General features: G+C 56.0%; 1 protein-coding gene and 1 long non-coding RNA gene across 18 annotated transcripts; one reads left to right on the top strand and one right to left on the bottom strand.

Annotated features, from left to right (window-relative positions):
• Positions 1-1,132: 1,132 nt before the first annotated feature.
• On the bottom strand, positions 1,133-24,451 carry SLC45A1 (solute carrier family 45 member 1). Of its 17 annotated transcripts, XM_038537865.1 has the most exons (12): positions 24,316-24,451; positions 23,632-23,746; positions 21,357-21,468; positions 21,136-21,259; positions 15,563-16,085; positions 15,012-15,104; positions 14,296-14,520; positions 9,198-9,910; positions 6,920-7,073; positions 5,215-5,391; positions 3,848-4,053; positions 1,133-1,546 (listed from the first exon to the last, which is right to left on the bottom strand). In XM_038537865.1, exons 5-12 carry the CDS (start codon positions 16,059-16,061, stop codon positions 1,280-1,282), a joined length of 2,334 nt encoding a protein of 777 aa, XP_038393793.1. In that variant the 5' UTR covers positions 16,062-16,085; positions 21,136-21,259; positions 21,357-21,468; positions 23,632-23,746; positions 24,316-24,451; the 3' UTR covers positions 1,133-1,279. The 17 variants fall into 17 exon arrangements, with proteins under 17 accessions (XP_038393793.1, XP_038393787.1, XP_038393794.1 ...); XM_038537859.1 differs by having other exon boundaries at positions 15,053-15,104; positions 15,745-16,085; positions 21,136-21,468; XM_038537866.1 differs by lacking the exon at positions 21,136-21,259.
• On the top strand, positions 23,998-26,858 carry LOC119871911. The gene is made up of 3 exons (XR_005359882.1): positions 23,998-24,183; positions 26,052-26,160; positions 26,590-26,858. It is a non-coding gene; the product is annotated as an uncharacterized LOC119871911 (long non-coding RNA).

Below are 26,858 nucleotides of genomic sequence, written 5' to 3'. Positions count from 1 at the left end.
GGCTGGGTCCAGTTCCAGTGCCACGGGCAAGCACAACAGTGACAGGCCATGACCCACCCCTCACGGTCCACAAAGCCAGCACTCAACAGTTTGGGGACAAGAGCCCGCCCGGCGGCACAGGGAAGGGGCCTCAAGTGATGGAAGATGGTGAGAAACCACCCAGCGAAGGACATTGACATTCACAGGAAGTCAGAGATTCATCCAGTTCCATCCACCGGGAGATGGTGGGTGCAGGCGGTGGGTCAAGTCAGAGGGTAGGTACGCGTTCACCCGGGCATCTCTCCATCTGGAGGTTCTCACCTTACTGGGCATACTATGGCCCAAGCATTTTGGAGCCTACGATCCCTCGAACACACCAAGCACACTCCCACTTCAGTTCTCCAATATCTTCCCCTCTCCACCAGGGCATTGCTCAAACGGCATCTCTCCAAAAAGGATGCCCCCTTTTCCCTAGCAGAGCCCACTCCCCAGCCCCGTCACCCCATCCTCCTGCCCTGCTTATGACCTTCATAGCACTTACCGCCATCTTCAGGCACAGACCTCAGTGTACTGTCTGCCTCTTCCTACATCAGCTCCACGAGGGCAGAGACTTGCTCACAGTTGGACCCCAGCACCTACCACTGCCTGCACACCCAGGGCACTCGATGGGTATCTGTAGGGTGGGTGGGTGGGTGGATGGATGGATGGATATATGGATGAGTGGGTGGGTGGGTGGGAGAATGGATGAGTGAATGAATACAAGGCCTTCTGACCCAAACACGTCGTATATTCTAACTCCATTCTGGGATGCAACGCACAGTTAGATCAGGTTCTCTGCACCTCAGTGCGATTGACGTCAGGGGCTGGAACAGTCTACATTGTGGGGACTGTCCTGTGCACTGTACAAGGTTTAAGGCATCTGTGGACAGCAGGCACCCACCCAGGTTGTGACGATCCCAGACATTGCCAAGTGTCTTCTCCGGGTCGGTGGGGGGAGGGGGTTGCAAAATCGCCGCCAGTTGAGAACGATTGAGTCACACGTCTACTGTCAGTGAGTGATTCTCACAGCCCCCTCCCCAAGGCCCCATAGAGAGCAGCCGGCTCCCTAGGTAACCTTCCACCCTCGGGAGAGCCCCAACTAGAAACCATAGGCTTCGCTGCTGCTGTTTATTGTTTTATCACATATGTACATTCCACAGGAGACCTGTCCTGCGTCCACCAAGGCCCTGGGTTTCCCACTGGCTGGACGGCTCCAGACCCCCAGGCACAGGCTCGAGGCCAAAGCTGAGGCTCCGGGGTGTCAGACGTTCAGCAGGAGGGGCCGGTGCTCCTCCTCGGTGGCATCGCTGGGAGGGATTTCATAAACGACAAATAAGGAGGAGTACAAGCAGCCCAGGAAGGACACCAGGCTGGAGAAATACATGACCCCATTGGCGCTGCCCACGGCCGAGGTCAGAGGCCCCAGCACCAGGGAGACCAGAATCTGGGCCAGGAAGTACTGGCAGCTCAGCAGGGAGATGTCCACGCCCATGCCCCGCCTGGTGCCATCCGCATTGGACCCTGCAAACTGATCCAGAAGGAGAAACACATCAGCGGGACACCTGGGCAGCAAGGTGCCCACCAAGCCCCACATTTCCTGCAGGCCTGGGGACCCACGAGGCCCGCGTGCAGCGGGCTCACATTCTCCGGCACTGACATGTGCAGGGAGTTCAGCCAAGAGTTTAATAATATTTGTGTTCAGAGAGATGATGGCCCTGAAAAGAATCCATGACTAACAGGAGCGGAAGGGCTGTGTTCCCACAGGCCTCGGCGGCACAAAGGCTCTCTCTGGCTTAGGGAGCCTGGACTTCTCTGCCTTCTCCCCTGAAAGACCGGCAACCTGCCAGGCTGGCTGGCACTCTGCGTCCCGGCTCGTCCCCTTTCCTGACCTCTGTCAGCTACGATGCCCACACACTCTGAAATACCCTCACAGTCTCTGGGTCTGGTCTGTTGGCCCATTTTCCCGAGGTCCTCATGGCCTCTGGGGTGGACACATCACCCTCCCTCCCTGCCACGCACGCACCCCATCGGGGATGCAGGAGCAATGGTGGCAGGAGGCAGGGTGGGTCCCCTCACTCTGTTCCCCAGCACAGGCCCCCCTCACCCACCGAAGCTACGGCTGGCGCCACCCCCACAAAATACAGTGTGTTCTCCACCTGGGGGCCAGCAGACACCGGTGCGGCCCCCACCCCGGGGACGGCTCTGTGGATGCACACCTCATGTGTCCCAGGGAGACTGGCCTCCCCTTCCATCCCTTGTGTCTGCACACAGTCAGCAAGGCCGCTGTGACGGGGTGGTCACAGGTCAGCCCTGAGCCTGCAGCTGAACAGAGACTCACAGGAGTGTGAGTGTCTAGAAGACTCTATGAGCAAGAGGCCCAAGGCTTCCAGGGGCCTGACCACATTCAGTTAGGGTGGCCCTTCCTACCAAGAATTGGCCCATCTGTTCTTCCCAGTCGAGGGGTTTCTGGGGCTGCAGGGGACTGACAGGGGGACAGCACCAGCCAGCAGGGGTAGCACCGCTCACGTCCCCTCCCCTTCTTAGTCCCTGGGGTGCAGCAGTCACAGTTATGTCCCCCGTCCCCTCCAGGGGGAAGTGCGGTCCTCGTGACCCCTGCCTGACGTGGGGCCAGGAGTCCAGCTGCTGGCAGAGAAGGGTCTGGAGGGACTGCTACAGCTACCACCCAGGGACCCAGGGGCTCCAGGCCAATTTGACATCTCACAAAAAAATGCTGTGCTCCGAGCTGGCCCCTGCTGAAGTCATCAGACACTCCAAAGCCCCTAAAACAACTCAGGATGCCTCTGGGGCCAGGCCTGGGGGAGGCGACAGGAGCCCCAAATTAAAAGGGGGTGCAAGAAACCCAGGTGTCAAGGTGATCTTTTAATACAGTACTTTAAATCTCCAAGTTACTGCAAAAAACCTTCGACAGGAGCACTACTGGCCACAAGAAGGAACAAAGGCCTGACACGCTACGATGTGGATGCTCCTTGGAAACAGGTCGCCCATGACAGAAGCCAGACACGGAGGCCACATGTGGCATGATTTTGTCTCCATGACAGACAAGTGCAGAGGAGCGGGGGTGGTGGGGCCTGGGCTCGAAGGACAGGGAGGGCGATGGCTCATGGGTACGGGGTTTCTTTTGGGAGTGACGAAAGTGTCCTGTATCGATTGTGGCGGTGATCGCACAACTCAGAGTACACTGCACGCCTGAAATGGGTGAACCGTACGAGGTTGTACCGTGACTCCTATCTCAGCAAAGCTGTCAGAGGAGGATCCATGCCGAGCAAAATGTCAAAATTTTGTATAAAGACAGGATGGATTTTCCTGATTTTTCCTTTTGCCTCCATCTGCACTGTGGTGTGGCACGGAGATGTGATTTAACCTTGTCTTGAAGTTCTGATATTTTGTTCAGCATGGAGTTTTGGCACTAATTCTCTTTTTTAGAAATACTGTGCTAACCTATTCTTGACCTTGATCACTGAGTTCTTTTGTGTCCCAGGTGAGTGGCTCGCTCGCCTCGCCCGAGGCTAACAGGTGGCCCCGAAGCGTGACAGCAGGGGACACGAAGGGGTGAGCCTCCCCTTGCTCCCTCCTCGCCGCCCAACTTCCCCAACAAATGCGGCACCAACGGAGGCAGTAACCCACTCGGGTTTCTGCTCTGTGGGCCCCAGCTTGGACATTCTTAGCGTGTGATCGGGCCCCTCATTCCCGTCGTGGAGCTGCTCCCAGGGCCATTACTCAGGTAGGGTTCCTCCAGGCAGCTGGGAGGGGGAGGCCAGGTCCTGGCCGGCCTTTTCAGGACCCGAGGCAGAGAAATGGAAGCACTTACCTTTTTGTTCTGGTAGTAATCGCACAGAAGTGAGTAGGGCAGGGTGCACAAGGTGGAAAATAAAATCCCGTAGGTGATGCAGAGTGACAGGACCACGTAGAGGTTCCGGGACAGGGTAGTGAGCCCAGTCCCCAGGCCAAAGGCCAGGTAGGCGATAAAGTACAGTGTGCGGATGCTGAGGTATTCTTCTAGCTTCTCAAGAATAGCTGCGGGCCGGAAAAGAAGGTGAGCGTCACGCTCTGCCCGGTGGCCCCAGGCACTCTGTTTCCCTGGGCCACCTCCCCGGGACTGGGCCTACGTCTGGCACGTGGCTCGCCCCACACTAGAAAGCCTGCAGAGAGGGAGCGGGGGGCATCAGTTCCAGGGGTGCCCAGGCCAGCATGGTCCAGGGGACGGCAGGCCGCAGGGGGTGCAGGTGAAGGGATCTTGGGCCAAAAGTCCAAAACACCAAACAGGCTTGGGGGGCAGGACACAGGACAGGAGGCAAAATCCAGCAGGCCAGAGCACCGCCTGGACAGCGCCCGGGGCTAAGGATGGTTTTTATATTCTTAGATGGTTTTGAAAAATCAAAAGAAGACAAGTATTTCGTGTCACATGAAGATTATATGAAATTCCAATTCCTATTGAACGTAAAGGAAGTTTTACTGGGACTTGACCGCACATACTTGTTAGACAGAAACATCTTGTCCGTGGTGGCCTCCGAGCCACTAGGGCAGGGTCCAGGGGTTCCCCAGAGGCCATGTGGCCTGCGAGGCCGAAAGCACCCCCTCTCTGGCCCTTGACGGAACATGCGGGCTGACCCCAAGATGACAGTTGCTGGTGGCACCATCACCCAGGTCCCCACTGGGATGGTCGCTGGCACCCTTCAGGGATCCAGCTCGGCCTCCTGTGTCCCCTGTGGTCCCCCCTGCAGACCTCGGGGTCAGCTCAGCCTCTGGCCTGGGCTCTCCCCACATGCCCTCCCGTCTGCCCCCCCTACCCTGTTCTCACCTGCTCCTCCCCTCCTTCTGGACCACTTGCCACACGAACCAATGTGGGAAGGGTGGAGGGGGTGGGCAGATAGCCCACCGGCCTGGGGGTGACCTCGGTGTTTGTCCCTAGGGCTCCCCTTTGCCCTCAGTTATGGGCCTGGCCTTTCTGCCTGCCAGCTTACTCAGGTCTGGATAGACACCGGTCCCCATCGCCCAGCACAGGGCAGTGCCACCCCGCTGGCCCCAACTGGTCCCATGACAGTGTCCCCCAAATTGGGATGCTCTGCCTGCGATCATGAAGTCACAGACCTCCCTCCACTCAACGTATTCCAAGGACTAAAGCTGTCATACCCACAAGGGGCCCCCACCCCCACCTGTTCCCTGGGGCGCGGGTACCTGAGTAGAAGGCAGCGCTGAAGGCATAGATGCACATCCCCCAGCAGCCCATGGTGACGCCGCTGTTGTATTTCCTATATTCTTCTGACGTGTGCGGGGCTTTGGGGTCTCCCTGAAATACCACCTCACCCATGAAGTCCGTGTAGAAGAGCAGCATCCCCTCAAATGAGAGCCACCCTGGGAGGGGAAAGGGCTGGTGACCGCCGGCGAAGATGCTGCCACCACCTCTTCTTTCGCCAATAGGTGGTTTTACCAAATACAGAGTAATACATGGTTTTTATGGCTTCAAAACCTAACGAAGAAATTACCTACAGCCTCACACCCAGAGATCACTTTACCTCTGTTAAAACGTTGCAGGTCCCCTACCTAGTCTTTTTTAAAGCAAATGTGTATCCTCATATACACAAGCTCTGTTGCCTGAGAGATCGTGTTCTGCTCTTTCTCTGTACACTATGGCCCGGAGGGAGCGAAGCCCTCACTCCTTCTAACCGCCTCATCCTGCTCCCACTCACCTCTCTGCAAGGGGACAAGAAAATGCCAGTGGAGCCACAGCCCCTGGCATGACAGGCTGGCACTTAGCCGAGAGCGGCAGGCTAGGAAGTGCAAATGGTGCCAGAGGCCCACAGGCTTCTCGGACGAAGGAACCGCGGGGCTCCTGCGTCAGTTCCATTGTCGGTAGAGGAAGGGAGGACGGCACTTGTGGGACCTCTTGAACCCCAAACGTTACCATGCACGACTTCCTAAGCCAGCGAGTATTCTCAAACAGCCCGTGTTACCGGCAGCACGGGGCTGCACAAAGTGGGCACAACATTAATATATTGGACCCCTTCTCCCGCTGCTGGGCCTGCACCCCCCACCCCGCACCCCTGCTTCCCGGCGTCTGGCTGTTATCCGTCCTGCTGTGACTAATACCTGGTACATAGATTCTCGATAACATTTCTGTTTATGGCCTTGCACAGACTATCGAGTAGGGTCACTGGGATAAAGGTTATGGACATTTTTAAGATTCTTGCCTGTTGCCAGATGGCCTTCCAGAAAGACATCCTGATTTATATCCCACAGTATTGGAGAGCCCGAGAGTATCTCAAATTCCTAATCATCCTCAGAGGTTCAACAACCTGACGGCAGGGAGATCCCGAAGGGAATGAAATGGCAATCGGAATGTCAGGCCTGGGGCTCAAGGCCAGAGCCAGGCACGGGCAGGCACGTGCGAGTGTCTGTATGTGCGGCCGCCTCGGCTCTAACACACTAGTGAGGCCCAGACGGGCTCAAGGTACAAGCCCCACCGGTGGCGTCCGTCCCTGAGGTGCGAGCTGTCCGAAGAGCTCTTGGTAGGGAGAATTCGGGCTCTGCGGAGACCAGGTGTCGGCCGGGGGAAGGGGTGTGCCTCCGGCCCGAGCACCTGGCGTCATTCGGGGCGGCCCCGAGCACCTACCGGTCTGGCCCCCTGCAGAGAAGCCCCCCGGGGCACCCGACACCACGTCCTCCCCTTGATGGGACCTAGGGAGTCTACACGCATGGGCGATGTCGCCCCACCCCAGGACGGGACGTGGGGCTCCGGGGCTTCCCGGGAGGCCGGTTGCGGGGGGAGCCCGGGGTCGGGGAGCCGTGTCCCCGGCATGTCCCCATCGCAAAGCGTGAGCCGGGGGGGGGGGGGCGGCGGGGGGTGACACGCAGAGCACGGCGAGGTTTGCCGAGAGCTCACCCAGGAAGTGGTTGACGCAGAGGTTGCGGAGTGCCTTGGGCATGTGGCAGATGGTGAAGCAGAGGTGCCTCATGGACAGAGGCTGCCCCGCCGGCTCGCCGGAGCCCGCCAGCTCACTCTCGTACTTCACGCCGTTCAGTAAAATATTGGCCACCTGCAAAGGAAGGCCGCAGAGCTCCCGCCAGGGCTCCCGCTCGGGCCGCCACCGAGCGCGGCTTCGGCTGCGAGGGGAAGCGGACGGGCCGCGCACGGCGCCCTCCTGGTGGTGCCAGCTGAACGCCCGGCACCGAGCGGCGCCCTGAGCCACGGGGCACCCGAGGACGCGCCCACCCTTTGGCCGCGGCATGAGAGATGGGTGCCACCGAGCGCGGGTGACTACCCGCTCGAACATGAAAGACATTGGAAATAGAAGAAATAAGGGCCAGTCCGAACCTGATGTCCCAAGAGCCCCGTGCGCTCAGCCAGAGTAAGGCGCGGGGGGCGGCTGGGGCGGCTGGCGACCTGCTCAGAAGTCCCCGGGCGGGCCCGACCCCCACAGAGGCCGCGGGGCCCTGAGCAGGTGCAGGCAGCAGACGCACTCACCTCGGCCCTGGGCGCGGGGCTGCTTGCTCCGGGGGGCCCGGGAGCCCCCCACACGCACCCGCTCACTGATTTGCTTTGCTCACTGCCCCAGGACGAGGGGGTGCCGCTCCGGGGTCGCTCGCCTGGGTCGCTGGTGCAGACCCCAGCCAGGTGACCTCCGGTTCTGCAAGCGGCGCTGCCCTGGCTCCACAGGGGCACGCGGGGCAGCTAAGAGCCCACGGCACGGGGTCCCCAGGCAGCCACGGCCCAGGAGCTCGTCACCGTGGCTGCCGGCGGAGGAGGAGGAGGCTAAAAGGCCACCACTGTGCCCGCCCGAGGCCGGCCGCGCGCCTGTGGCCCGTGACTGACTCTCCTCAAGGAGCTGCCTCCTAAGTGGTACCCCGCTGGGGATGGAACTGGAAGAGAGGACTCCGACGACAGCCTCGACCACAACTACAGGACCGGTCCCGAAGCCAGGTGGGACGTTGTGAAGCGGCACTGGATGACGCGGGGCTGCCAAGAGGCCCGGTCGAGAGCCCTCCTGTCATCAGGGAGGGAGGGTGAGGTTCGGGGCCTGAGAGGAACCTCTGTTCTGGCCATACGCGGACCCCCTAGCCTTCCAGCGATTTTCGCTTCTTCAGGCCTTTTCCAGTCCTGAGCTCCAGAGGTGTTCTCGAGCTTTCCCCACAAGGATGCCACTGGGGACTGTGGAGGTGGCATGACGACCAGCCAGCCGCCACGCGCCCCACACAAGAGCAAACCAGACACAGGTGCTTGAGGATTTCCCCGGGGACAGAAAATGCATCTGCCCCCCGGGAGGCAGCCCTGCCCGGAGCACAGGCCCTCCCAGCGCCCTCCCAGCGCCCTCCCAGCCGTGTGGCTCCGCTCCACGGGAGACATGGCCCCACGCAGGTGCCGCCGGCGCCAGTCGGGTCGGGTCGGGTCGGGGGCCGCGCTTCCGAGCTCCCCGGCCTCCGGGCTGCCCGCCTCCCTGGGGCCCCCGCAGGTCGAACTCCCTTTCAAGAAACTCCAAATTCTTACTGGAATCCTCTCTCACCCTGTGACTCCCCTGAGGGCAGGTGGGCCCCAGGACGATTACGTCCACTTCAAGCGTCAGGGTAACCTTTTGTTTGAGGTGGCCTCCTGCCCCTGATGCTGCTTCAAAGCCCACCTGTCAGTTGGTGGCCTTTCAGCCCATCTGACCTACACTAAAAACGACACCAACAGCCTTCTGGAAGGTTCTTCACCTGCACTGACTGTGCCACGCACTACCTTGTAGAATCCAGAGTTTTGACAGCCTCCAGGAGCCCAGGAGGCCCCAGGATCGTCTGCCAGGCGTTCTGTTCGGAGCCCACCCGTGGGGGAGACTTAGACCTGCTGCCACCAGACACCACAGCCCAAGCGCATGGACACTGGGGGCGACACTAAGGATGCTCCTGACAGAGTCACCCCGGGAACCTCCTGGCCTGACCTGCCTTTGGGCAGACATGACCACGTTTCAAGCGAGCGTCCCTCTGATGGGGTGGGCCCAGTCTCACCACCCCTCACGCCCGGGCCTCGTTGGCTTAGTTCCACCGACCTTCCAACGCCTCCAGCAGGGGAGGAGCTCGGGGTGGGGGGTCTTTCCGGAGCCACAATCCCCCTCCCTCTAACTGCTGAGGGGGGACAACACGCAGTGCCCTCCGTCCCATGCCCCTACCCCCACCCTCGCTTTTACCTGCTGACTGAAGGTCACGTTCCTCCGGCGGCTGGTGTCGGGGCCCCCTCCTGCGGCTGCGTCCGGGAGGGCCAAGGTCTGGGGTCTCTTCAGGATCCCGGCCGAGCGTGGCTTGGGGGTGTCCAGGGAGCCCACCCTCAGCACGTCCCCGTCGGGCCCCCCGACCAGGGCTGCCTCCCGCCTGTCCCCGAGGTCCTGGCGGTAGAAGCCGTCGGGGGCCCGGGGGAAGCTGACGCTCAGGGCCTGCCGCGGGGCGCCGTCGGGGGCGCCCGTGAAGCAGTCAATGAGCACGCTGTCTATGTTGGACGTGGCAAAGGATGAGGCGAACTCGTTGATCCCCGTCAGGGAGCCGTCGCGGCTGGTGAAGCTGCCGTACTTGGGCGTGAGGGGGCTGAGCGGGGAGATGGGGCTGGACAGGCCGGCGTAGAGGCCGGGGGCCGGGGGACAGGGCAGGGGCTCGCCCGCGCCTTCCTCGCACAGCGCGGGCGGGGACGGTGGCAGCGGGAGGCTGGGGCTCTTCATGGTGGCCTTCTTCTCGCCAGGGGGCCGCAGGGGTCTCTCAGGGATGCTGAGCAGGGTCAGGACGGTGGTGACGCTCAGGGTGACCGCGGTGAAGATGTAGATCACCCTCAGCTGCCCGCCCAGGGCTCTCCCGAAGCTAGTTTTGTCCCAGTGGATGCCCCCAACCACGTAGCCGAATCCTCCTCCGAGGCCTGGGGACAGAAGCAGGGTTAAGTGTCCCCGGCTGACCCCCCGCAGGTGGTGTGGGGGCAGGAGACCCTCGGTGGGGGGCCCTCGAGAGTCGTGGTTCTGTGTCTCACTCAAGTGGCCAAATCCCTGCGAGGATCCAGATACAGCATCGGTCCCTCCTAAACCCCAGCACAAGTGAGAGTGAGAATGGGATTCCCAGGAGGACCCCCTCGGGGTGCCCCCTCTCCCGCTCGAGGGCCACCTACCGGGCCTGCCTGGCTCCAGAGCAAGGGGCACAGTGACCGCCTGTCCACCTCTGTCCCACTTACACGTGGCCTTGCTGGAACACTGAAGGTCTCTACACTGGGTCACATTCCCCTTGGGGGAGGCAAATATGGAAGATCTGGTCTCTAACACAGTTGGGCGGAGGGGATTCACGTGGCCACCCCGGTCTTACTCGCCTGATGCCGGCATCCTACTGGTGAACAAGAATGGCCACCCCGGTGACTAGCCCTCCAGGTCGGCAAGCCATCAGGGAGCAACAGGGCTGCAGGGATCTGGGCCCTTCCTCTGCTCCTGCTTGCAGCCTCCCACGGCCTCGGCCTCGGGGAGCAGGTGCCCGGCACACTGATGCATGCGGCACCGCGTAAAGACGCGGGTGGTGCCTCCTCGCACCCCACCAACGGCACCCCATCTACTGAGCTCAGGAAGTGTGGTCTCCCCGCCGCCGCCGGCTCCCAAGTTCCCACATCCCCAGCACCTCCAGCCCCCTTCCCTGCTACACCAGGGATCTGGTGTGTTGTTCTATTTTGAGTTCAGCAACGTTCTGAGCCCGTCTCCTGGTTGGGAGCCGAGTTCTCTCCATTTAACTCTGCTCCTGGAGAGGAACCTGTCTTCAACCGGCTGCTGCGATCTGGTCACCCTCTGCTCTGGGGAGAACCAGCCACTTTTAAGCTGTGACTTCTACGGAAAAACTCATCCTTCTCCAGGTGCCTAAAGATGGCATGTGGCCCTGAATCTACTTCTTAATGGTTTCCTCCTATGGTCCCTTCATCTGTCCCCAGCTGTCCTTATGGGCCTTTGAATTTCATGCTGCTCCTGACTCTTCTTATTCTTACCTTCCGTGTTTGTGGTCCCAGTTAGCTTCCTCCCACCTCTTTTGAACACATAATTGCTATTTTGTGGCCCTTAAATAACATCAGCTGTGAGATGACCTTTATTAATCACTTTTTAAAAAACAATGACTGGTGGCTCAGCAGTTTAGCTCCACTTTTGGCCGGGGTTGTGATCCTGGAGACCCAGGATCGAGTCCCATGTCGGGCTCCCTGCATGGAGCCTGCTTCTCCCTCTGTCTCTCTCGCTCTGTGTCTCTCATGAATAAATCAATGGGGTCTTAGAAAAAGAAAAAACAAGGATTACTTGTTTAAAAAAAAATAATAAAAAACAATGACTGAAGCAAATGTATTCTCACAGGAAAGAAATCGTGTGAACAACTCAGCCGCGATAAAACAAACGGCCTGATTCAAACAAGGCAAAGAACTTACATATCTATTTAGTGTCTATTTTTCCAAAGAAGACATACCGAGGGCCCAAAAGCACACAGAGAGCATCCCTAGCCTGTGGGGAAATGCAAATCCAAACCACGAGGAGATCCCACCTCAACTCATGAGGATGGGTCGTAGCAAAAACGGTAACAAGTGTTGGCAAAGACGTAGAGAAATAGGAGCCCGGGGCACTGCTGGTGGGGTGTAAGACGGGGCAGCTGCCACGGAACGCAGTAGGGAGGCTCCTCAGAAAACATAGAATAGAATTACCATATGATCCAGTAATTTCACTTCTGGGTTTATAGCCAAAAGAACTGAAAGCAGGGTCTTGAAGAGACATCTGCACACCCCTATTCGTAGCAGCACGAGTCACAACAGCCGAAACGTGGGAGCCACTGGCGTCCACCAGCAGGTGAAAGGATAACAAGATAGGATCAGGACACACAGTAGAGTGTTATTCAGCCTTATATATGAAGGACATGCTGACACCTGCTGCGGCGGGGATGAAGATCACCCCAAGTGAAATCAGCCAGTCACAAAAAGAGAAGTACTGTGTGATGCCATCCATGTGAGGTACTCAAAGTTGCCAAAGTTATAGAGACAGAGAGAGTATATGATGGGATCCTGGGGGCTGGAGGTGGGGAATGGGGAGTCAGGGTTCAGTTCAGAGCGGACAGAGTTTCAGTTTTACAGGATGAGAAAGGTGTGGGAGTGGATGGTGGTGATGGCTGCACCGCAGTGTGAATGTGCTGGACGCCACCGAACTGTACACTTAAAATTGGTTAAGATGGTACATTTTATATTAAGTGTATTTTAGCACAATAAAAAAAGAAAAGAGGGGCTCCTGGGTGGCTCTGTTGGTTAAGCAGGAACTCTTGATTTCGGCTCACGTTATGATCTCAGGGTCCTGAGATCAAGCCCCATGTCAGGCTCTGTGCTGGGCATGGAGTCTGCTTGAGAGTCTCCCTCCCTCTGCCCTTCTTCCCCCACCCCCAGGGCACCTGTGCGTTCTCTCTCTCTCTCTCTTTCTCTCTCTCTCTCTCTCTTTCTCTCTCTCTCTCTCTCTCTCTCTCTCCAAAATAAAGAAATCTTTAAAGAAAAGACACAATACAGAAGGCTATAAGGTTAAAAGCAGAACCCTTCTTGCTACCCTCCACACCCCAGCACTGGCCCGGCTGAGACCCCTGCAGAAGTTCCCTGGACCCTGATGTACGGCATGTGTGTAAGTAGAGGCAAGTAGTGGCATTTGCTAGAAGAACCAACTGGGATTGGACAGACCGAGCAGTTTGCCCAATGTCACACAATGAACAGGAGGCAAAGCCCAGAACGGATTCAGGCTTCCAGGTTCTGGAACCGGCCTCCAGCCGCATGCGGGCCTCCTGCCTCCGCACCCAGGTCCTCAAAGACCCGGTCTTGTTACATCTTTCCCTTGACCTTTAGAAATACTCTCCAATGCTATTTTAAAAGGGACTGCTTTATTGCATTTTATTTTGAACAAGGTACGTGTTTTATGTAAGAACGCTGGAAGTACTGAATTTTATAGGAAACTTTGACGGGCAGACATCACACTGAACTCTCGGAGTGTCCTGCAGTCAGTTCTCCTGAAGGGTTTCTGTGCTGCGCAGTCACTGAGGTTAATCCTCGCCCTTCTAATTGCACAGGCCCTGGGGCTCCCTGGTCATTCCGCCTCCATCTGACCTCCGCGGGCACCCTTCTCCCGTTTGCCTCAAGCACACACCGTTGCACGCGGCACGCATGTGTTTGCGACTCCTCATCACGTGCAGAATCTGTATTTGCCAATTTACCTGCTCACTAAAATGTACCTGTGACCCCAGTCAATCCACACTCCATACACAATCACTCTCAGATACGTGCAGAGCAGCGAAAACCGAGTTGCCCGACACACAAGGTCCCAGAGGAGGCCAAACAAGGTGATGCTCTGCTTTCCTATTTCAACCATCAAGACTGGGAACAAGCAACCTTTTTTGTAGTCTATATGGTGCCACGTTTCTGCAGATTTTTTGCCCCCCCCCCCCTTTTTGGTGACATCACTGTTTAAAACAGCCCCCACATGTAGCACTGATGTACTGCTCTCTCTCTCTCTCTTTAGATTTTATTTATTTATTTGAGACAGAGAGAGAGAGAGAGAGAGAGAGCACAAGCAGGGGGAAGGGCAGAGGGAGAGGGAGAAGCAGACTCTCCACTGAGCAGGGAGCCTGACATGGGGCTTGATCTCAAGACCCTGACTGAGATCATCACCTGAGCCAGAGGCAGACGCTTAGCCAACTGAGCCCCCTCAGGTGCCCCTGCACAGCTGTCTCTTGTTCGTAAGTCCAAGAAGGCTGTGATGTGTCTTACGAAGCAAATACGTGTGTCTGGCAAGCCTTGCTCAGGCATGCGTTATGGTGCTGTTGCCATGCGCTCCTTGTTAGTGAATCTATGATGTACGTTCAAAAGGTGTCTTTAAACTGAAACACATAAGACAAGTTTAGGTACGGACCGGTTGCTTGGGACGGAATATGTGACCAGAGGTTCACAGGAAGCCGACCCTGTAGTTTCCCTAGCGGCAGTGACTCAGGACCGGCTAATTCAGGACTCATGGTGACCACAGAACCTAACTCCTCGAACAATGAGAATAAAGCGCGCATATAACCACATGCACGGATACTTACACATGCACATATGTGGCTACACGTATAGCTCGTACACGTACATGCCTAGATCAGCACTCCATAGTGTTGCTGAACAATATTGTTTGAAATACATATGTTCAAGCACGCCACGTTCTTCCATATATTGGAGTTGTATCGACTTGTTTTTTGCACCAGGGCGTGCGGGAGTGCACACGCGGCCCGGAGACCTACCTGCCAGCAGGGCGTGGATGTTGAGGCCGCGGTCCTGGTCGGCGGGGCTGCACACGTCCATCATGTAGGCGTGGCTGGGGTTGTCCGCGGAGTCAGCGCTGAAGTCCATCAGCACCACCCCGCACACGGTCAGGAGGAGGCCCCACTTGTGGTCGTCGGCCGAGTCGGCCAGCGCCGTGCCCAGGTCCCGGCCGTTGAGCAGGAGCGAGAGGCCCAGCAATGCCCCTGCGGACAGAGAAGCAGAGTCACGCCGCCAGGAAACGCAGAGCAGCTCTGCCCCGGCACCCGCCGCTTCAGTGGGGAGTCTCTAGGGCCCAAGGATGCCTTTTTCACCAAACACCGAGCAGAGCCCATTGGAAAAGTCACCTGCAGACTCACCATGAGTTTTTTTCCCCACTCGGATCAGGGTTTTTATTTTGTCAAGCAGGGCGGCAATGACATAAACTTTATTAAATTGTTCTTTAAAAAAATCAGTGATAACTTGTTGCAGTTAACTCAGGCCAGGGTTTGGACACTCCCTGCCACCTCGCCTGTGAAATTATCTGCATCACTGCCTGGGTCAACACTGTCAGATTTTGCTAAGAGGAAGCAGTTGGGGCCTTTCTTTCTTTCTTTCTTTCTTTCTTTCTTTCTTTCTTTCTTTCTTTCTTTCTTTCTTTCTTTCTTTCTTTCTTTTTTTATTTTTTCCACTTTATTTCAATTCCAAAACAACAGACCTATAGCCAGGACAAGAATGAAAGGGCGTCTCCTTCCAAACCTTGAGGTACACCGGTCACTCCAAGCACCCAACAGTGGCTGCAGTAGGAATCCTGAAAGAGAGCAGTTCAGAGGTCATCGCTGGGGTCCCCTGGGCACACCTGGCTGGACAGAGACAGCCTGGTCCCAGCCCTCAAACACCTGCACCGGAAGGTCCCAGGGCGTCAAACGAATAGATGATGAAACTTGGAGCACACAACCCTAAGCTAGAAAAACAAAAGACAGACTCTTGGAACAGTTCAGATTTTCTACCTAGGCCCCTACAAGGCACTAAGCAGCCGTGAGCTCCCTTGGCAATCCAAGAAATTCCAGGGCCGCCCAGACCCAAACCACATCAGGCTAAATTCATTGCTTGGATCCTCCAGTGACAGCTCTGTGAGGTTGGCGGTGATCCTTGGGGTCTGTGAAATTCCTGGTCTACGGCCTGTTTGGAGGGAGTCACTTAAAATACGGGGTGTGGTGACCCTTCCTGTGTTTTCCCACAACCCCAAACTAATGAGTGGAACTTAACTCTTGCTCCTCCCTTGACCCTCTAGCTGCTTCAACTCGGGCTTCTGGAAGCTTCCATAGGTTTCCGGAGGCCATCCACCAGCGGGGCTGAGCTGGGGCTCACCAAGGATGGGGCTGATGAACCACACCAGACTGTAGAGCTGGTCAGGCAAGCCCATCTGCAGGAGCACAGGGGTCACGTACGCTGTCTCCATGGCATAGCTGAACTCGATGCCAAAGAGAATGCAGCCGTTGAAGAGCAGCTCCCGGAAGGACCTCTGGGGGTGCAGGTCCCCAAAGTCCACCAGCTCGATGGGACACGGGGTGTTGGGGGGCGGGGGCGGGGAAGGACGAATGCACTTCCTCCTCTTGGGGTGCCGTTTGAAGTTGTTGGCTCGATGGCTGATGTGCCGGGTAACGGACCCCGAGTAGCCTGAGACCTGAGACCTCCAGAAGTCCTGAGGAGCCAAACTGGGGAACAGGGCCTCTCCTGGAGGGGTGCTGCTCGCCGGGGGGATCATCGTAGGGGGGGCCGGTGGGTGTTCCTGTGGGGAAAGCCCGTCCGGGGGCGGCAGTTACTCACTGGAGCCTCCACCGTGAGAATCAGCTTTTCCAGGTGGCTCCCTCCGCCCCCTCCCGACTGGCACCTGCTCCTCCTTTTCATATGAGGAGGGGTGAGTTCTTAGAGGTGACTGCTGTGCCCCCAGAGAGGAGGCCTACTGCTGGCGGAAGATGTCGCCAGGGCCCGGGTCCGACGTGGCTCAGGAGACCACAGCTGGGGCCCTGTCCCTGCTCAGAGGGAGGAGCCTGGTCCTGCAGGTTCCTGCACTAAAACTCAAGGGGACCTTCCCCTAAAGAGGCTCCATGAGGAGGGCCAAGCAAGGAGCCTCCTAGGAACTGAGGGCGGCCAGGAACCCCATGGTTCTGAGGGGGTGCCAGCCTATTTTAGGGCCCACAGCTCATTTCAGGACAAACTCTGCCCTGGCCTGCAGGTCCCAGGGGAGCAGAGTGGTGGGGAGCCCAGCCTTGGGGCAGGACCCACCTACAGGTACCCTGAGCGCCTGCGCACGGCCGTGGGACAACCCTTCTTTCATGGGATGGAAAGTCACAGCGGTCACCTTGCCTAACACTTGTGTCTCCTCTTCCTGGAAGGCTGGGGCCCTGGTCTAAAAGCAGATGCGTGCATTTAGTTCCCAGCCTTTCCTTACAGCACCAACGGATGAATGACAGTTTTTAGTCATCAGGAGAACTGAGACTTACTGTGTTTGAAAATGCTCTCTTTAAAGAGATAAACCAAACACCTTGAATCCCACATGCCATAGATGACTCCCTGAATAGGGATACTGTACACACACACACACACTTACACACACACACACACACACACACACACACAAGTGAGGGACAAAAAGAACCACGGAGGGTGAGAAATAGATATCTTCCATCCTCAAATCATTTTTTAGAGCAAATTTCATAATGCCCGGGCCCTGGGTGGGGAATTAGTCTCCCTCAGGCCCCCAGACCCCCTGGGGTTTGCAATTGGCCACACAGAGTCCTGCCCCGGGTGCAATTGGTTCTCACTGCTTTGGAATTAATCGAGATTGTAACTATTAAAAGAACAGATTCTAGTATGTTGACCTGTGCATTTTAACCAATGTCAATTTTATTAAGCATAGAGAGAGGAAGGCCACCAAGATCAGAGGTAAAGAGGCAGATAAAATCATCAGAGGGGAGCCTTCTAGGATTCCGTCTGGCCTCTGACAGCTCACCTCATTTGCCTCACAAAACAGTAATTGCCTACATTTCCTTTGAAGTCCTGCCTGAGAAGTAGGCCCCAAACCCAAGACAACATGCCCAACATTGATGGGCTTCCTGATAAGGACATTTGTTATTTACCAAGATCAATATACAGGATTTTTTTTTCAAAATTACTTTTAAGCTTTAAAAATGAGGCCCTTATCCCTGACATTAACTTACTACCTTCCATCACGCTATCACAAGTCCATAACTTCTTTATGAAGCACTCAGGAAATGCTTCATCACTCCAGATTTGTATCCTAAATTCCCCCACCACCCTACGCAAGGATTGTCTTCCTTCTGCTTGCAAGACACCAGTGGTGGAAGTGATTTTCTTTAGAGACACTCTAGCAGGATTCAGAGCACTGTGTTAACCCACCAACCCATCCATCTATCCATCCATTCTCCCTTCCACCTACTTATCCACCCATCCAACCACACCCATAACACATATCCACCCACTCATCTTCTAATCTACTTGTCTACCCATTCACCTTTCCAAACATCCATGCATCCAGCCGTCCACCTGTCCACCTATGCTCCCATTTGGCTGAGCACTAAGTACCAAGTCTCTGAGGCCATAAAGATAAAGGAAAGACAAAGTTCCTGCCCCCAAGTTGGGTGGAAAGTAGAGGGAAGGTGTCCTACACAGGGGGAACTACCTGTGTAAAGGAGCTGTATGTGCAACAGTTGGGCACCATGTCAGCGAGGTGAGAGAGGAAGCCATCAGGAAGGAATTAGCTGACCAAGAAGGGCCTGTGGCCCTGCTGAGAGATGGATTCATACGGAGATGCCAGGGAAGGACATACCCAGAGACCCAGTCTGCTCTTATTTCTGTAACTTATCTTGTGACTTTAGAAAACTACCATGCTATCTCTAAAACAGGAACAGAGATACCCAAGAATTGTGTAGGCAAATAACACTTCATTAAAAACATAACCACTGGGTTGACTTAGTTGGTTAAGCTTCTGAATCTTGATTTCAGCCCAGATCATGATCTCAGGGTCATGAGATTGGGCCCCACCTTGGGCTCCATGCTCAGGAGTCTGCTTGAGTTTCTCTCTCCCTCTCCTTCTGCCCCTCCCCTGCTCCCTTTCTCTTTAAAATAAATAAACAAATAAATAAATCTTGAAGAAAAGAGCCCCTCGTTGGGGGAGGTCTATGTTCAGTAGGGAATCTGCTTAAGATTCTCTCTCTCCCTCTCCCTCTGCACCCCACCATGCTCTCTCTCCAAAGTAAATAAATTTTTAAGAATTCATTTATGAAGATTAAGTGAAACTTACTTTTTTTATAAAGCTAAACTTCTTGATTCTCTCCCTCCTGTGTTAGCTCAGCCCATAGTAAATACTCCAGAAAAATCTGTCCTTTGGCCAGTCTTGTCTTTAAAAACCCAGGTGAGGGCACCTGGGTGGCTCAGTTGGTTAAGCATCTGCCTTTAGCTCGGATCATGCTCCCAGGATCCTGGGATTGAGCCCCACATCGGGCTCCCTGCTCAGAGGGGAGTCTGCTTCTCCTGGTCCCTCTGCCACTCCCCCTGCTTGTGCTCTCTCTTTCTCAAATAAATAAAATCTTAAAAAAACAAGAACAAAACCCCAAAACCCAAGTGGCTGTTAGCATTCCCTGGATCTTCACTCATTCACTCATTAAAACTACAGAAATAAAGTGCCCGTTGGAACATTGCATAATAAGACCATCTCCTTAAAAGTCAGAAGGCAGCCCCTTAGCACAGGTGTGTGAGAGAGCTTGACCTGACCTCACCTGTCCGGTCACAGCCCCACCCCCACTCCCTACTCCTCGCCCCCTTCCAGCACAGGGCGCCACCCTTTCCTATCCCATTCCACCCCCATAAAGTGAACCTAAGTGCACAGGCACTAGAAACCTTGCCTTTCATTTTGTAATGAAGAACCAGGCCCACTTTGGATGAATTTCAGATTTAAACAGCGCATGGTGGAAGCATATTTTTGAAAAGGGGAATCTTTTCGACCTTACTTAAAATGAATTATGTGGATAGCTCATATCTCTGCCTACGATGTGATCGCTTCACTTTGTCACCTGCCCACCACCCCCCGGCTTTAGAACACAGCCTGCGGCCTGTCCTAGCAAAAATGAGACCAGACCGCTGCCTTACCTCTAGCAGCAAAACCAGAAATGAAACCTGGACTTGAAAAAGTCTTCCCTGAGGGTTCATTTTCAAATCGGGGGATCAGTGTTACTATTTTCATTTCAAGAATACATTTATTAAAAGCTATCCATGAAAGGTTATTCTAAGAAGAATGCTTAAAAGTCATTTTTGAATGTTATTAAAAAATGAAAGTGAAATTTAAAGTGAAAATGAAAGTGAAATTTAAAATAATGAAACAGAATTTTAATACACAAATACAGATATTTACCAGACCATCTGGCCATCCTGATCACACTCTATGAGCATTCAGTCCAAAAAATATATATAATATAAATTATATTATATTATATTATATATCCTTGGCCCCACAAAGGTTCTGTGCTGTGCCCACTGTGTTTCTTGAATACAGAGGATGTTCCAAGTAACGAATCCCTCCAACTCTAGTATGGGAAGATTAAACTGCAAATTATCAATAAAAAAATAAACAATGCCCATGCAATTTGAATGCTGAAAATGGCCCTATTATGAGCAGAATCATTTCCTCATTTGTCTCTCCTCTTCTTTACATGGCACGGGCTTTACACCTGGCGGCCCGGGAGGCCACACGGCTTCCCTACTCTTCCTGCCACCAATGCTCAGAGTGACTACTTCGAGGAAACCGTCCCAAGCCGGCGGAGGCCCGTGAGGGCCCGAGGGGCGAGCTCGATGCGCTGGTCACCGATTGTGGCCGGGTCCTCACTTCTGCTGTCCGGAATCCTGTCCCTCTCTGACAACCGAGTGACCCCGAAAGCCCTAATCAGGCACACACTGTACTTGGGTTTCGTGAGCACCCGACTCTGCTTCCCAAAGAAGCTGAAAAACACAAATGGTATAGTAGGTGACCTCAGAAACCACCTGAGAAGTTACGTGTTGGCTGATGAGATCAGAAGGCACCGAAGGGATCAGCCTCCTGCTGCAACCGCCCAAGAGCCCTGCTGGAACCCTGGCCATGAAGTCACCCTAAACTTCATCCCGGGGTGCCCACGGGGGCCTACCAGGAGCCCCCGCCGCCAGGAGGGTCGGCCTCGGGCGGGAGGCGAACCGGAAGCTGATGACACCTGCCCAGGTGACCGGGACCAGGCCTCGGGCGGGCACCGATGAGCACCGGCGCCGGCACATTCGGGCGCGAGCTCCATCTGCCGCCCCGCCGCTCCCCTCCCCCGGGCCCTGGGCCCAGGGTCCCGCGCTCCGGAGGCGCCGCCGGGGCCCCATTTACGGGTCAACGAATTAGACATCGAGGAAGAACAAAGGTCTCCGGGCCAGCCTCGGTCCCGATCCCGGACTCGGCTTCCCCGGGGGCCTAGCCGCGGCGCCCAGCGCGAGGCCGGCGGCAGCGCGGAGGGCGCGGGGAGCGGGGGTACCTGCGGTTCGAGACAGGAGGCATCCCCTTCCGAGGCCGGGCTCCCGCCTGGCCCGCGCGCAGCCCGGGTCCCCGCCCGGCAGCCCCCGGCCCGCCGCTGCGGCTGCAGCATCACCCCGCGGGGCGGGGCCGTGACGTCACGCTGCATCCCGCGCCGCCCGCGGCCGGTCCCCGCAGCGCAGCCTTCAAGCGGCCCCGCCCCGCCGCCCGCGGCCGCCAGGGCCCCTCTGCGGACCGGCCCCAGGCGCACCCCCCTCCGCCGCCGCCAAAAAATTACCGTCTCGCTTTCCGAACGTGCTGGGGAGGGATGACGGCGAGAGCACCACGTATTGGGATCTCTTCCTTGGCCTAAGGCTCTCACTTCCCCCTGCTCCTAGGAGATGCGCTTGTTCTGGCGATCGCTGCAAGCACCGGGGGCCCCAGGCCCTGAGCCCACCGTCGGATAAGTTGGCCCTGCCTAGAGCGCTTCCACTGCCTCCGCGTATCCCCAGCACGTACCGGGGCCTACTCTGTGCCAGTCGCTGTGTTGGGGACCGCGTGTATAGCCGTGGGCAAACCAGACAGAAGTTCCTGCCGCGGAGGCACAGCATTGCAGAGACGGAGAGACGCGCTGATCAAGACAAATAACATGGATTAGTGGTGTGCCTTCTCCCAGAGAAGGAGCTAGGGTTGCAGTTTTAAATAGGGTTGTTCAAGGGTCCTTACTGAGAAGGCGACATTTGAAGAAAGACTAGGAGGCCAGGCGGCTAGTCGTGCTGATATCTGGGGGAAAGTCATACCAGGCAGAGGAAGGAGCAAGTGCAAAGGGCCTGGGGTAGGGATGCCTGAGTGGCTCAGCGGTTGAGGATCTGCCTCAGGCTCAGGGCGTGATCCTAGAGTCCCAGGATCGAGTCCAGCATTAGGTTCCCTGCATGGAGGCTGCGTCTCCCTCTGCCTCTCTCTCTGTGTCTCTCATGAATAAATAAAGTCTTTAAAAAACAAAACAGAGATCCCTGGGTGGCGCAGTGGTTTGGCGCCTGCCTTTGGCCCAGGGCATGATCCTGGAGACCCGGGATCGAATCCCACATCAGGCTCCCGGTGCATGGAGCCTGCTTCTCCCTCTGCCTATGTCTCTGCTTCTCTCTCTCCCTCTGTGACTATCATAAATAAATAAAAATTTTAAAAAAATATAAAAATAAAAATAAAAAACAAAACAAAGGGCCTGGGGTAGAAATGAGGTGGGCCGAATCAAATAATGATGGAGCAAATAGCCTGTAGTGAAATTATAACTATGGAAAATATTTCTAGGGGAAGCATGTGGCCCTATGAAAGTTTATAGTAGGGAGAATTTGGCCACCTTGGTCAGGTGCCCGTTGAGGACAAAGGACATTTGGGAAGCACACTAAAGCTGAGTAAGGAGGGCAGTGTGTTCCAGGCAGAGGCGTCAACTTGGGCTGAGCTCTTGTGACAGGAGAGGGCATGGTGGGTGCAGGACTGAGGAACCAGTGGGGTTGAGATGCAGAGGCCAGGGTGAGTGGGGGCCAGGGAGGCTGGAGAGGCAGACTGGGCCCAGCCTGCAGGCCTCGTGGGCTGCTGTCATATTTTAAGAACAAGGAGAAGCTTGGAAGTGTTTGGTGCAGGGAACTGGATGGCATAAACCGTATTCATATTTTGCAAAGATCATGGAGCTCAGAGTGGAAAATGGGTTGGAGGGGACCAGGAGACCAGTGGGTGCCCCAGGTAGGAGCTTATAGAATGGTCTAGGTGGGAGAAGATGGGAGTGATGGTGGAGGGACCGAGATGCAGATTGGTTAGGCATCTAGGAGGTAAAAGCAAGAGGACTTGATAGATGGAGGGTAGGAGGTGTGGGAAGGGGGGAGGGAGGTGCCAAGAAGTTTTCAGCTCAACACCCAGATGAAGGAATGTTGACTCACTGGGAAAACAGCAGGCTGGCCTATGGGGTGAGAGTTGCAGGTTGGTTTTGGGACAGAAGGAGGCATCCAGGCCACTAGAGGTAGGGGTCTGGAGCTCAGAGATGATCCATGGAACATCAGCTGCCCACGGGGTCAAATTGCAGCCAAGCTGTGGATGGTGCCATGAGCAGGAGAGATGGAGGGGAGAGAGTCCCCCTGAGGCCTGGAGGAGTCTCAGCAGTCTCCAGCCAAGGCAGAGGAGAATGAGCCATCAGATATCTGGTTCTATCTTATTTTTTCCTCTAAATAGGAGACACAGTTTGGGAAAATACCAATGTGTTTTTCTATTTTGCTTTTATACCCAAATGACGTGCTCCTTAGCAGAAAGCTCACAGCCCTCACTGAAAACCCTCAACATCTCAGGGGCTTCGCACCATAGATGCTTAGCTGGGACTCCTGGGAGGTCCAAAGGGGTGCTCCTGCTGGGTGGAGTGGGGGCCTCCACGCAGTCACTCAGGGACCCAGGCTCCTTCTACGTCAGCTCTGCCTGAGACAGGCTTGCAGAGGCCCACAGTCTGCTTGCTCACAGGCCACTGTCTGGGGACTCGGGACTCCACACACCCGGCAAGCAAGGGAGGCCAGGATGGGTGGTCCCTGCAGGGAGGAGGAGGGAGTGGGTGTGGAGAGCAGCTGGGCAGCTGCTTCTCTAGCTCCCATCAGTCTGGGAGTGGGGGAGGGGAGGGAGGGACCCTAAGAGAACAAAAGCTAATGGCTCATTTCTGGCGTTCAAAATTGGATTTTACAGCAAGAGAAAAGGCTTGAAATCTAGGCATTGTGGAGAAAGAAAGGACTTTAAAAAGATTCCTTTGACCATTTTTAACCTTCCAAAGTTAGAACCTTCCAAGATTAGAACCCTCCAGGGCCTGATGGCAGGGTGGCATGTCTTCTTGCCTGTGGATGAGATGTCCCGCCTTGTCAGAGGTGGAGACTGGAGGCCTGCAGGGAAGGAGAGGGAGGGATCTTTGGAGGGGGCACAAGAGAAGCCTACCCGCCTGGGCCCTGCACAGAGCCAGGAGGCTTGGGTCCAGGGGCCCCCCTGCCGGTCAAGGCTGGGCCCCACCCGGTCCTGGAGGATTTTGTTCTGGGCCAAGCTGGCCCATGCATGGCAGTGGCAGCAGCCTGGCTGCGGTGCACTCTGCTCAGAGCTGAAAGTGGCAACGTCCCCACGGAGGGGGCGACCCTTCACCTCGGTTCGGAAGGTTGGCCCGCCCAGCAGCGGGTGGGGCCGGTGGAGAGACCCAGGGGATCCCCTGGCCCAGGCAGGGCACCCGCGGACCTCACAGCTGAACGGGGAAATCCGGGGACTGTCTGGGGTGGGGACCATCCCAGGAGGTCACGAGCCCCGCCCCTTCCCAAACAGCATCCTGGACCGGGTGAGGACAACGCCAAGGGCTGTTATATCAAGTGACCGGGTCAGGCCCAAAGGGACTGTTCACAGGAGCCCACTGGACTCGATGTTACCCCGGGTCCCACCGGCTTGGTGCCTCCCTGACCCCCCCGCTCACGGCGCACAGTCGGTTGACGGCTTTTGAGAGGGCTCGGGTCAGGAAGAGAGAACCGAGGGGACCCCAGCCCCTCTGCAGCCCCGAGACGGTTGGGCCCGCGGAGCGAGCCTGCGGCGGCCGGTAGAGGAGGCTCCCGAGCCGGCCTCGGGGCAGCGACGGCCCGCGGCGCACCTGCCATCCCCGGGCGTCCACCAGGTGGTGGAAGAGCCTCACCTTTGCGGGCCTGGGCGCGAGCCCGCCGCGGCCGTCCTGCGCTCCTGTGCCTCCTGCGCTCCTCTGCACCGGGTGGACCGGTGGACGGTCTTTTCCAGCATTTTCTGACCTTGCAAGGATTCATGGTTCCGAGACTGAACTGTTCTTTTTACTTTGTGATGCATTTTTCTTGCAGAGCACACAGCCACGTGTTTTTTTTTTTTTTTTTTTAAATGAATATCATTGTTTTTAATAACAATCTTGTGCCGGGCCCTGCGCTAAGGATTTTGTGCATTTTGAACCTCATCTGCTTATCCTAATTTTTAAAAATATTTTACTTATTTATGAGAGACACGGAGAGAGGCAGAGACACAGGCAGAGGGAGAAGCAGGCTCCATGCAGGGAGCCCGACGTGGGACTCGATCCCGGGGCTCGATCCCGGGGCTCCAGGATCACACCCTGGGCGGAAGGCGGTGCTAAACCACTGAGCCACTCAGGGATCCCCACCCTAATTTTATGAAATGGGTATTATTGCCACCGTGTGTTTCTGATCCGTGGGAAGGCGAGGCCTCACCACTCAGGGTGGGAGCGGGACAGAACCCCAGAACAGAGGGACCGGGGTGCAGCCCCCACAGCAGAGGCAGGAGGGCCGCGGAGGGGTTGTCTGCAGGCTGGCTTGGGGGCCCTCATGCCGACGGGCTGGCTTGGAGAGCACCTGCCTTCCACCTGCGCAGGCCCGGAGCACGTGGCCCCTCCATAGAGCCAGCCCGACACCCCACAGCCTGGCCTCCGTCCTCTCTCCTGCCCGGGGCTGCGGCTTCCCTCTCCTCCCACTACCCTGCCCTCCACAAGTGGCTTGTCGGGAGAGGGGCTTCCTGGCTCCTGGTTCAAAAGATCTAGGTAGTGACAGCACCACGAGTGTTTCTGTTTGCACCGGTGTGCACGTGTGCATGTGCGTGAGGATGTGGGCGGGTGAAAGTGTGCTTTTGCACAAACGTTGTAGAGAAAAGTACCTTCTCTAAATTTACGTGGATGTAAAGAGTTACTGGTGTCCTCTGATCAATATTGCTTTTCACTTTGCAGGGAAGCTTCTACTAATCTGACCGCCCTACACTCACACACACACACACACACACGTACACATGCGTACACTGAGCCACCCAGGTGTCCCAAATTAGTAAACTTTTATAAAGTAAACTTTATTATGAAATCTAACAGAAAAGTGCATGTGACAAAGTTAACAGCTCAGGGATTCATACTTGCCCGCACACAAGCACACGAACACCTAAACCGCCTGCGTGCATGAACACTCCTATGTATGCACGCTGATAAGTATGCTGATAAGACGCGTGTAGGCGCGAACACACGTGCGTGTGCACACACAGTTCCTGTTGCCATAGCTCCTCCTGCCGGGAGGGCAACAGCCACCCTGAGACTGCATTTGAACTCCGGTCTGTTTCCATCAAGAAAAAGTCACAAAATGACCATCCTCTAATTACAATGCAAAGCAAATGCTAGGAATAACCCGATTCCTTTTTGTCCAGTCCAGAAGCATCTGGTAAAGGGCCACACGCAGACCTGTGAATGCATTTACTTGATCTACATACAATGGAGGCAGTTGGAAGTTGTGTTGTTGAACCTGTGTCCGCACAGGTATGTTATGGGTTAAAACAGTTATGGGCTGCCTTGGGAACTTGATCATTACTGTTTCTGCAGGAAAATGATACGCCTTCCTTATAGAGCCTGCAGAACCCAACCCAGTTCGGACCGTCCGAACTGCGGGACAAAGGGGTATTAGAACTATAGGGTTGCAATTAGAGTCTGAGCTGAGCCAGAGCAGGACCCCAGGGTCTGGATACCAGGCCATGCTAGAGTCAAAGGGTGTTGGACTCAGGCTCCAGAACCAAGACCCAGGCAGTGGCACCCAGGGTGGCTGTGAGTCTCATCTGGACACAGGGTTGCCAGAGAAAATGCAAGATGCCCAGGTAAATTTGAATTTCAGGTAAATAGTGAGTAATTTTTCACAGAAATGTGTTCCAGGCAATATTTGGCACCCTGAACTTCAATGTGCTCCATCCACAGCCCTGGTGGGACAGCTCCCGGCACCTGGTAGAGGAAGCCACCTCTGGGAGCCCCGGGTCCGGGCCGATGAAGCTGCCAGGCGGTCAGGACCCCAAGGCTCTGGCTGCTTTCTGGTGCCTGGACGCCTTCCTCTGCCAAGCTCAACTCCATTTGCCGTTGTTCCCCTGGGAGAAGAGTGAGCCTAGCATTCACAGAGGAGCCTCAGCCGGCCGCTGGGTGGGTGTTGAGAAAAGAAACTTCTGGAGAGTACATCTCTGGGATCTTTAAAG

The sequence above is a fragment of the Canis lupus genome, chromosome 5 (assembly GCF_011100685.1).
Source record: "Canis lupus familiaris isolate Mischka breed German Shepherd chromosome 5, alternate assembly UU_Cfam_GSD_1.0, whole genome shotgun sequence".
Classification (NCBI taxonomy): domain Eukaryota; kingdom Metazoa; phylum Chordata; class Mammalia; order Carnivora; family Canidae; genus Canis; species Canis lupus.
The sequence above is the reverse complement of the archived record's forward strand: the minus strand, read 5'-3'. Positions and strand labels throughout refer to the sequence as shown.

Excerpts from the sequence above, each read along its gene's own strand:
- SLC45A1 (XM_038537858.1), bottom strand. The coding sequence starts at position 20,970 with ATGCTGCAGCCGCAGCGGCGGGCCGGGGGCTGCCGGGCGGGGACCCGG. Across the intron at positions 16,086-20,859 it reads CCTCCTGTCTCGAACCGCAG|GAACACCCACCGGCCCCCCC; the intron begins GTACCCCCGCTC and ends CTTTCCCCACAG. Across the intron at positions 5,392-6,919 it reads CTGCGTCAACCACTTCCTGG|GGTGGCTCTCATTTGAGGGG; the intron begins GTGAGCTCTCGG and ends TTCCCCTCCCAG.